This window comes from Orycteropus afer, unplaced genomic scaffold (genome assembly GCF_000298275.1).
Source record: "Orycteropus afer afer isolate SDZICR_OR568_19922 unplaced genomic scaffold, OryAfe1.0 scaffold00046, whole genome shotgun sequence".
Lineage (NCBI taxonomy): Eukaryota > Metazoa > Chordata > Mammalia > Tubulidentata > Orycteropodidae > Orycteropus > Orycteropus afer.
This window is the reverse complement of record NW_006921633.1, coordinates 1,649,163-1,661,239: the sequence shown is the minus strand read 5'-3', so window position 1 is coordinate 1,661,239 and position 12,077 is coordinate 1,649,163. Positions and strand designations below refer to the sequence as shown.

The window sequence follows — 12,077 nt, the reverse complement described above, 5'->3', positions numbered from 1 at the left end:
TTATGCCAAGAGATTTGGAAGACAGCTACCTGGCCAACTGACTGGAAGAGATCCATATTTGTACCCATTCCAAAGAGAGGCCATCCCACAGAATGTGGAAATTATCAAACAATATCATTAATGTCATCAAACCAAACTCACTGCTGTCGAGTCAGATCTGACTCATAGCAACCCCTCCTTGGGTTTCTGAGGTGATATCACTATGGAAGTAGATTGTCCAACCTTCCTTCTGAGGAGTGGCTGGAGCCTTTGAACCACCAGCCTTCTGGTTAGCAGTCAAATGCCTTAGGCACTATGCCACCAGAACTCCTATTAATACCACACACAAGTAAAATCTTACTGAAGATAATTCAGAAACGGTTACAGCAATATATTGACAGAGAACTACCAGAAATGCAAGCTGGATTGAGAAGAGGACGTGGAATGAGGGATATCACCGATGATGTCATATGGATGTTAGCTGAAAGCAAAGAATATCAGAAAGATGTTTACTTATGTTTTATTGACTATGCAAAAGCATTCGATTGTGTGGATCATAACAAATAGTGGATAACATCGAAAAGAATGGGATTCCAGAACACTTGATTGTACTCATGAGGAACCTGTACATAGATCAGAAGGCTGTCATCAAACAGAACAAGGGAACACTGCATGGTTTAAAATCAAGAAGGGAGTGTGTCACGGTTGTATCCTTTCATCATACTGATTCAGTCTGTATGCTGAACAAATAATCCAAGAAGCTAGACTATATGAAGAAGAATGTGGCATCAGGATTGAAAGAAGACTCATTAACAACCTGTGATACACAGATGACACAACTTTGCTTGCTGAAAGTGAGGATGACTTGAAGCACTTGCTGGTGAAGGTTAAAGACTGCAGCCTGCAGTATGGATTACACTTCAATAGAGAGAAAACAAATATCCTCACAACTGTCCAATAAACAGCTTCATGGTAAATGGAGAAAAGATTGAAGTTGTCAAGGATTTCATATTACTTGGTTCTACAGTCAACAGCAATGGAAGGAGCAGTCAAGACTTCAGACGATATATTGCATTGGGCAAATATGCTGCAAAAAGACCTCTTTCAAGTGATGAAGAGGAAAGATATCCCCTTGAAGACTAAGGTGCACCTAACCCAAGCCATGGTATTTTCAATTGTCTCTTATGCATGTGAGAACTGGACAATGAATAGGGAAGACTGAAGAAGAGTTGATGCTTTTGAGTTGCGGTGTTGGAGAAGAATGCTAAGAGTACCATGGTCTGCTAAAAGGACTAACAGATCTCTCCTGGAAAAAGTGCAACTGCAGTGCTCCTTGGAAACGAGAATGGCCAGACTTTGTCTCACCTCCTTTGGTCATGTTGTCAGAAGGAACCATTCCCTGGAGAAGGATATCATGCTTGGTAAAGTGGAGGGTCAACAAAGAAGGGGAAGGCCCTCAATGAGATGGATAGACATAGTGGCTGCAACAATGGGCTCAGGTATAGCAAGGATCATGAGGCTGGCACAAGACCAGGGAGTGTTTTGTTCTGCTGTGCATAGGGTTACTATGAGTCGAAGATGCCTCGACGGCACCTAACAACAACAACAACAACATCTGCCAGCAGTATTCTAACCTGTGGCATGCCAGTTTGTATTCTCTACTTTAATGTATTTTCTGTGCATTCTTAAGGGTTTCCATAAAAGAATTCTTCTGAAATCTGTTTTATTTAGCAGACAGACATGAGAGCTGATCATAGCGTCACTCTGAGTCTATCTATCCATTAGTGTAGCTGAATTGTCTTGAAATGTTAGAGCCCATAACTGGGGTGTATAAAATAAAGGTTGTTTAGAAGCAGCAGGGTGTTTAGACCAGAACACTACAGATTGATGACCTCTGTTTTATTAAAGGTTCCTATTTGGTAGTCCTCCTGTTATAGGTAGATAGGTGGTAAAGATAGATCCAAACAACAACAACCAAAAAAAAAAAAAAAAAAACCCACCACTTTCTCCTACTCAAATATCCTGTTCTGGTACTTGACACTGATTAGTAATCTTCTCAAACCATTTCTTGATATACCAGAAATCTTCCTGAGTAACTTTTTTTAGATGTTGTCTAGCTAACAGAAAACCAGTGAAGGATACCAGGAAGGGTAAGGATGCAGTAGGGATAAGAAGCATAGTTACAGCGTTTGGGAAAAATTATGAATTGTTGTTAAGTGCTGTCAAGTGATTTCTGACTTATAGTGACTCTAAGTACAACAAAACAAAACACTGTTTGGTCCTGTGCCATCCTCACAATTGTTGGCTAAGTTTGAGCCCATTGTTGCAGCCACTTTGTCAGTCCATCTCATTGTGGGTCTCTTTCACTGATCCCTACTTTACCAAGCATGATGTCCTTCTCCAGCAACAGGACCATCCAAAATGTCTAAAGTACATGAGATAAAAATCTCACTATCTTCACTAATAAGGAGCATTCTGACTATACTTCTCCCAAACAGATTTGTTCATTCTTCTAGCAGTCCATGATACATTCAATATTCTTCACCAACACCATAATTCAGATGCTTCAATTCTTCAGTTTCCCTAACTCATTGTCCAGCTTTTGCATGCATATGAACGAGGTGGTTGAAAATGCCATGGTTTGGGTCAGGCACACTTCAGTCCTCAAAGTGCTATCTTTGCTTTTTAACATTTTAAAGAGGTCTATTGCAGCAGATTTGTCCAGTGCAATACATTGTTTAATTTCTTGACTGCTGCTTCCATGGGCATTAATAGTGTTAATAAAAGGAAATCCTTGACAACTTCAATATTTTCTCTATTTATCATGATGTTGCTTATTAGTCCAATTGTAAGAATTTCTGTTTTCTTTATGTTAAGGTTTTCTTCATGTTGTGGCTGTAGTTTTTGATCTTCATTAATAAGTGTTTAAGTCTTCTTGACTTTGAGCAAGTAAGATTTTATCATCATATCATCAGCAGCATATTGCAGGTTGTTAATGAGTCTTCCTGTAATCCTGATGCTGCCTTCTTCTTCATATAGTCTAGCTTCTCAGATTATTTGTTCAGTCTACAGATTGAATAACCCACTGTCATTGAGTTGATTCTGATTCATAGTACCCTATAGGACAGAGTAGAACTGCCCCCATAGGATTTCCAAGGCTGTAAATCTTTGTGGAAGCAGAGTGCCTCATCTTTCTGCTGCAGAGTGGCTGGTTGGTTCAAACCAGCAATTTTTGATTAGCAGCTGAATGCCTTAGCCACTGTGCCAAATAAATATAGTGAAAGGATATAACCCTGATGCTCACCTTTCCTGATTTTGCAATATTCTCTTGTTCTTTTCAAAAGAGTGACTCTTGGTCTACATAAAGGTTCTGCATGAGCACAATTATGTCTCCTGGAATTCCCATTCTTCACAATGTTATCAGTGATTTGTTGTGGTCCACATAGTTGAATCCCTTTGCAGGCAAACATCTTTCTGGTATTCTTTACTTTCATCCAAGATCTGACATCAGCAATGATATTACTCATTCCATGTCCTCTTTTTAATCCAGCTTGAATTTCTGGCACTTCTCTGTCAATATACCACTGCAGTTGTTTTTTAATTATCTTCAGCCACGTTTTACTTGTGTGTCATATTAATGATATCATTCAGTGATTTCTACATTGTATTGGATTACCTTTCTTTGGAATGGGCACAAATATAGTTCTCTTCCAGTCAGTTAGCCAGGTAGCTGTCTGCCAAATTTCTTAGCATAGAACAGCAAGAGCTTCTAGCATTGTATCTGCTTGTTAAAACACCTCAATTGGTATTCTGTTAGTTCCTGAAGTGTTGTTTTTTGCCAATGCCTTTAGTGCCGCTTGAACTTCCTCCTTCAGTATCATTGGTTCTTGATCATAGGCTTTCTCCTGTAATGGTTGAACATTGACCAATTCTTTTTGGTACAGTGACTGTGTATTTCTTCCATCTTCTTTTGATGCTTCCTTATTGTTCAGTATTTTGCGCTTAGAATCCTTCAATATTACAATGCAAGGCTTGATTTTTTTTTTTTTTTTTAATTGTGATTTGGGTGAAGATTTACAGAGCAAATTCACTCTCAATACAGCAGTTCACATATACTTTGTCTCATGTCATTGACCACAGTTTACCACAATGCAACAGCTCCCCTCCAACTTCCTCCCCATAGTACCACTTCCCAGTGTCCATCCCTCCATACTCTCCTGCCCCCTGGGCTGTCTCCCTGTGCATAAGCTGGCAAGGCTTGATTTTTTTCTTTAGTTCTTTCAACTTGAGAAGTGTGAAGCATGTTCTTCCCTTTTGCTTTTCTAACTTCAGGTGTTTGCACATTTCATTATAATACTTTAACTTTGTCTTCTTGAGCTACCCTTTGAAATCTTCTGTTTAGCTCTTTCACATCATCATTTCTCCTACTCGCTTTAGTGACTCTCCATTCAAGAGCAAGTTTTAGAGTCTCTTCTGACAGCCATTCTGGCCTTTTCTCTCTTGCTTTTCTTTTTAATGACCTTTTGCTTTCTTCAGGTATGATGTCTTTACAACTCTCTGGTCTTTGGTCATTAGTGTTCAGTGTGTGAAATCTCTACTTGAGATGGTCTCTAAATTCAGGAGGGATGTACTCAAGGTCATACTTTGGCTCTCCTAGACTTGTTTTAATTTTCTTCAGCTATAAATGGAACATGCATATAAGCAATTGTCTATTCCACAGTTGGCCCCTGGTCTTATTCTGGTTGATGATATTGAACTTCCCCATCATGTCTTTCCATGGATGTAGTTGATTTGATTCCTGTGTATTCCATCCACCCAGGTCCACATGTGTAGTGGACATTTATGTTATTGAAAAAAAGTATTCACAATGTATAAGGTATTGGTCTTGCAAAATGCTTTCATGCCATCTCCAGCATTATTTCTGTCATTAATTTATGTCATTAATCCATAAATTATGTATTAATCATATCTATTCCCTATAAACATTGATCCTTTCTGAAGTTCTATTGAGCTGAGCAAAATTTGGAAACCATAAATTACTTGTTTATATTTGTAACATTTTGGTTTCAAAAAATACATTTAAAAGTATTTCTTAATTACCCTTCTCACCTTGGAACCTAGTTTCCCTTTCCCTGTCTACAGGCACCCCCTGTTTGTAGTTTCTTCTGTTATCATTCCAGAGATACTCTGTGCTTACATACTATCAGAAACAATGATTTTATAGTGATGAAATTGTCTACAGTTAATTTGACATCTTGAGAATAGAAATACAATTTAGGAATTGCGGCTCTTGATCAACCAGAATGAGCTGATAGGTCAGGAAAACAAGACAGTGAAAAGAATCAGAATTTTAAGGACTGAATGAAGTCAGAAACTAGATTAGGAGGAAGCAAAGGAAGATATATAATTATATCTAAGAGTTCCAGAGTTGGGAAAGTTAGACCTGGTATTATTTTTAACTGACATCGTATTATGTACATGGTCATACCAAGAAGAGCAAAAATATGGTCTGTCTTTGTCTCATATTTATACTCACAAGTACTGTCACAAAGAGCATGTGCAGTAAAAATTGTGCTTAGTCATATTTGAGTTTGCCAAGTGCAAATTCAAAATTTTAAACTTTTAGATTTCTGCTTACTAATCATGCTTTATTTTAAAGTAATCTATAATGCTATTTGCAAGGCTTTTGATCCATAATCTTTTAGAAAAATATCAAGTACCATAGGCAGAAAAATCATATTTCAGGTAATAGAGTATGTCACTGCATACAAACCCATTCTTACTTCAATCAAAAAAGAATATGATGCCTTTATTGAGACAATAAAGAAAGGCCGAAGCACTGCATTTTATCTTCATGGAAAACTTAAAGTTTTGGCAGCAGAGCCCACAGCATTGGTATATCACAGGAAAAGAATAATCCAACTTGAAGCAAAGTAAGTATGTTAGTAATTAGCCCCCAAAAAGTGATAATGTTACTTGATTATATCAGCTACCCAGCATAACTATAACCAATGTTTCTTGTTTCTCTTTAAATTTAATTTTAAAATTATTTTCTATGTTACCCTTTCCTACCAATTTGAAATTACTACATTAATTTATATATATATATTTTTTTACTATGTTTCAAGTAAAAAATTAATTTTGTTTTGAGAGTTTTATGAAATCCTTTAAAATATTTGGAGGCACATTGGAGTGTCATAAGATGAGAGATTCAGAGAATTGCTCCAGGTAATTTCCTACATGGAAGATTTGATAGTCCAGTATACTATCATGATTACCCTGTGAATTAGAACATTTGAGTAAGTAACTTACTAAGAAAGAGTAAAAGACTCTTGTTGAGTAGTCTCATGTTTTACCAGTGTTCAGTTTGGTAAATGATGGGCAAATCATTTTTATAGATAATTTTAAATCAACTTAGAAAGTTATGCAAAGCTTAATATCAATATCTGGTAATATGGATAGCTAGATGCTGCAGTGGACCTTCCTATTGAGGTAAAAATGTTACATAAAATATTTTTTTAAATTTTTTCAAGAGCATCGGAAAGATGACAAGATAATAAGAAATTATTAGGGCAAAAGCTAGTAGAAAACATAACATGAGCAAAGCACTGAAGCTTCTTTGGTCCTGAGGACATTTATCAAAACTAGTGCCCGTGAGCTTCACTTTTCACTGTGGCATGGGAAACAAAAGACAAGTCCCAAGATCTGCTCAAGGAGTGGAGTCTACTGCAAATCAGTCATGTAAAGCTAGAATCAGGGCTATACCCTTTACATTGTAGGATGAACTACTCTACCCTAGAGGACTGTATGGAAGATTACCTTTTGCTCAGCAGAACAAGAGGAACAGTAGCAACATTCCTACGTCTAGACCATCTTTAGAAACTGAAGCTTGTAATTTAAAGTGTACCTGATTATTCCCCAGCCATGTGGCAAAAGCAAATGCAAATCATCCTGGAACCCCATACCATATAGCCTGGGCCTCCAAGAATTTCCACAAATAATTATTGAGGAAAATGAACACTTTGCAGTAAAAAATAACTCGGGTCACAAGGGAATGTGGCTTTATAAGTAACACCAGGGGAAAGGACACATAGCAGAAATTACCACAAAGATTTCAGATACTGGAATTATCAGATGGATTATAGAATAATTATGTTTTACTGTGTTTAAAGAAATTAAAGGCAATCTTGAAAAGAAACTTCAGGGCCAGCAAACTATTAAAGGTGACCTACCAAATTTGAACAGATCTAGAAATGAGGTAAAATAACAAAATATTCATTGGACTAAATTAACTGCAGATAAGCTATAATTGAAAAGAGATTTAGTGACTTCAAAGAGACATATTATGAAAGAGGTTAAGAGATGTGGAGGAGAGCCACATAGTTCATGATAGTAACAAAAATGGAAACAATATAATGTCAATCAGCTGATGATTGGATAAATAAAATATGCTTCATCATGCAATGGTATATTATTTGGTCATAATAAGGAATGGCACAGGTAGATAAACCTTGAATTAATTAATAAACAATTAATGTTTATGCTAAGTGAAAGAAGCCAGACATATAAGTTCACATTACATAATTCCATTTATATAAAATATCCAAAATAGACAAACCCAGAGATAAAAAGTAGATTAGTGGTTATCAGTGACTGGGGAAGAAGAGGATAGGTAGTGATAGTTAATGGGTAAGGGATTTAATTTGGAGGTGATTTAATGTTCTGAAATTAAATAGCAGTGACAGTGCAGAACTATAGTGCTATATGGTGAATATACCCCAAAAAAACCCACTGAATTCTATAAAAGGGTGAATTTCATGGTATATGAACTGTATCTCCATAAAGGTATTAACAGAAGAAGAGATGGGGAATAAGGTGAAGAAGTCATTAATGTGTTTAATCACAGCTGTAAAAGAGGAGATAATATTTGAGAGAGGCAATATTTGAAGAGACAATGGCTGAGAATTTTCTAGAATTGGTGAAAGATATCCATTCACAGATTCAAGAAGTCAAAAAGGTCCCAAGCATGATAAATATTAAGAAATATTCAACTAGATTCATGGTAGTTAAATAGTCAAAGATTCAGAGTTTCTAAAAGTAGCCATAGAAAGGAGCAGTTAAGACACCTTCTCATAAGCAACAACAGAAGCCAAGAGTAGTGAAGTAATACTCATTGAGCTGGAAGAAAACAGCTACTAACTTAGAACATTATATGCAATGGAATTATCTTTGAAGGAGACCAAAATAGAGACATTTTCAGGCAGTTTGCTACCAGCAGATGATCAAAAATATGTTTCTAAAGAATGTACTTCAGGCAGAAGGATGGTGACCTATCTGGAAGGTCTGAGAAGCAAGACTAAAAAGGAAAGAGAGTTATAAATGTGTATATAAATATAAAATCTTAACTTTATGGGACAACAATAGTAATTCACTCAAAAAATAAAAATACATGACAATGATAACATAAAATAGGTAGGGTGGTAGGTGAAGTTGAAGTGTTCTAAGATTCATATAGTGTCAAAAAAGTTTGAAGTTAGAACAGCAAAACAAACGTAAGCAAAGTATAAGGAAAGAAATGATTAAGAATAAAAACAAATAAACAGTAGTAAGCTACAATAGTTAAAAAAAAAAAAAATATTACTACTATATCAACAAATTTAGCCTCATAGAAAAAATATTAACACCTGAGTGAAGACCTACGCAAAAAAAAAAAAAAAAAACCCAAATCAGATTGACAAATCTCAGCAAAATTGATCAAGAGAAAAGAATGGCAACAAGTCAAGAAGGGTTTTGCTGCCTGCATACAGTTTTAAAAATTGAGTCTCAATAACAATAGCAATTTAATGAAAATAAAAATAAAAATGAAAGTTTATGTGAGATGTGCAAATTTGTTAAACTATGTTTAAAAAAGAGACCAGAATAATCTTTAAAAAACATTAAGGAAGCAGAAATTTTAAATTTTTCCATAAATGAAATTCCAGTGTAAATGGCTAGAGTAACAAGTATTCCCAAACATTCAAGGAAATATAATTTAACTCTTACCCCAGAATTTTCAGAGAATAGGAAAGGAAGAAATGTGCCCCTCCTATGTTTGGATTTAGCAGAACTTTGACCCTACTACCTAATGAGGACTATGAGGACAGAAAATTAAAGCTAATATCACTTACGAGCATACAGGTATTAACACACCCAATAATGTTGTTAGGTGCATTGAGTTGAGTTTTGATTTATAGCAACCCCATAAGGAGCTCTGGTAGCGTAGTGCCTAAGGCACTTGACTGCTAACCAGAAGGCTGGTGGTTCAAACCCACCAGCCACTCCTCGGAAGGAAGGTTGGGCAATCTACTTCCATAGTGATACTGCCTCGGAAACCGAAGGAGGGGTCACTATGAGTCGGGGGTGACTTGACGGCACATAACAACAACAGCAACTCCATATGACAAAGTAAAACTGTGCCATTGAATTTTTCTAGGCTGTAAGTTTTATAAGAGCAGATTGCCAGATCTTTCTGCCACAGAGCCATTGGGTAGGTTCAAACTGCCAGCCTTTGATTAGCAGCTGAACTCTTAGCCATTGTGCTACTGTGGCTCCTTACACCCAATAAAAACAATCCATAATAGTCATAATCATGCATCATGAGCAAATTAGGTTTATCTTAGGATGCGAGATTGATTTGGTGGCACAATGGTTAAGACATTTGGTTGCTAACCAAAAGGCCAGCAGTTCAAATCCACAAGTCACTCTACAGGAGAAAGATGAGGCAGTCTGTTTCTGTAAAGATTTACAACCTTGGAAACCCTATTGAGCAGTTTATGCTGACCTATAAAGTCTCTATAAGTCAGAATTGACTTGATGGCAGTAACTTTGGTATTTTTTTAAATCAATTAACACTAAATGGAAGTTTACATGGCCTTTTCAATAAATATAGGAAAAGCATTTCATAATATTTAGTGTAAATTCATGAGGTAAACAAGGTTTCAAAATATAAAATTAACATAACTAGTTGCATTTCTACATATTAGCAGCAATATAAAAATAAGGGAGAAAAGGTGCTGTTTATAATAGAATAAGAAATATGAATTTCCTAGTAATACTGAAAATACCATGGACTGCCGGAAGAATGAACAAATCTGTTGGAAGAAGTACAGCATAGATGCATGCTCCTTAGAAGCAAGAATGGCCAGACTTCATCTCATGTATTATAGTCATATTGTCAGAGGCACTAGTCCCTGGAGGATATCATGTTTGGTAAAGTGGAGGGTCAGCAACAAGGGGGAAGACCCTCAAAGAGATGGATTGCCATAGTGGCTGTGATGATGGGCTCAAGCATAGCAAAGATTATGAGGATGGCATGGGACTGGGCATTGTTTCATTCTGTTGTACATAGGGTCACTATGAGTCAGAGCTGACTCAGTGGTACCTAACAACAACAACAAAAGCTAAGGGAATGTGGCTAGAAGATAAAATCCAAATAAAGTAGAGATCCCACCTCAGAAACCCAAGGACAGGTTGTTATGAGTCGAATTGACTCGATGGCAGTGAGTTTAGTTTTTGTTTATCACTCATGAACAGAGATGCAGAAATTCTACAGAAAATATTATTGAATTGCTTCCATCAGTATATAAAAAGGGCAATGCATTGCTGCCAAGATGAGATTAATTGCAGGAATGCAAAGTTAATTTGACATTTGAAAATTCAAAGTAATTTACCACTTTAGTGATAAAAGAGAAAAACCACATCTTAGCTCTATACATGCAGAAAAAGCATTCATCATCTATCTGTGGTAAAACTTTAAGCAAACTAGGGGGACTTCTGGTAAGAAGGCGGAATAGGCAGAAAGACTACACAGACCCTCTTCAACAAAGAAAAGAGGAACCATTTAACACAGCTACAGAAGATAATCTTGGACCCCTGAGCCTTGAAGGGAAGGATATAGTAATGGACTAAATTCCAACTAGCAGAAGAATTTGCATGAAAACACCAAAAAAGGAGACATACGGAGCTGCGGTCTGGCAGTGATCCTGATGGCACAGACAGCTTGGATATTGCCAAGTGGTGGTAACATCTAAGAATTAACCTAAAAATCAGCCCTGCTAGCCAGGGACTGCATGGAGGACTGCTGTGGTGGCTGGGGAATAAAAGGAAAAACAGCAAAGACAACAGCAGGCTGAGCTGTGGACTTTTTTCTGTATGGAGGGTGCAGCCATTTTGAATGTTTACAAGAGGCTTGGCCATTTTGGATATTTAAAGTGACAGCAGTCTCCCAGATTTCAGGGACTTAAGAACAAGCTCCACTCACTGGAAACACCAAGGACATCCTGGACCTGGATGACTGGAAAGGTGTGACATTTCCCTTGTTACTCTTATACCCCACACCCTCTTGGTGAACGGAGGTGCAGCCATCCCTCACTCCCACCTACATTCTGGGCCAGCAGGAGTCCCATCCCAGTCTGTGTGCTCGGAGAGAGCCTGGCTGCCCTGCCTTGATTTTTTTTTTCTTTTTTCTGGTTTTTAGTTTGTTTGTTTTAGTCTGTTTTAAAACTACTACTACTATTATTACTTCTGTCCTTTTTAACTATTATTCTTTATTCTTCCCCTTCCAGGTTCTACTTTTCAGCTTTTTTTCTTTTCCCTGTTCCTGGCTGCATTTTTTTTTCTTTCTCATGGTTAACCCTGTTCCTTGTTTTTCTTTTTGCATTTTTCCCATTTTTTGTTATTCTCCTTCTCTACCTTTTTTTTCTTATTGACCTCTCCCCAGATATTGCAGGTTTTTGTTTTTTTCCTTTTTTTCCCCCCCATTAATGTTCCTGTGTGATTACACAGTGTATTTATGGGCCATGTGATTTTACCTTTTTAGTAGAATTCAACTGTTATTTTTGTCTAATGGACTGGAAGACAGCAACAGTCCCCATAGGACACAACTACACCCACACCTCCTGCAGCTTTACTTACTGAGTGAGAGCCACCATTTCCTTCTGCACCGATGGGCCAATGATAAACACCAACCAAGAGGAGACTGACTCACCCTTGGCTGCTCTTCACAAACAGTTAACAGAGATCTAAATACAACAATGCCATGATGTCTTGGAGACAACAGA

At 37.0% G+C, this 12,077-nt stretch overlaps 1 protein-coding gene across 1 annotated transcript in view; it reads left to right on the top strand.

The window, feature by feature from the left end:
* Window positions 1–12,077, top strand: part of CLHC1 (clathrin heavy chain linker domain containing 1) — a 138,864-nt gene that overhangs the window by 4,895 nt on the left and 121,892 nt on the right. The window contains exon 2 of the mRNA XM_007938001.2: window positions 5,725–5,912. Coding sequence (XP_007936192.1) covers window positions 5,725–5,912 — 188 coding nt within the window. The remainder of the gene's footprint in view (window positions 1–5,724; window positions 5,913–12,077) is intronic.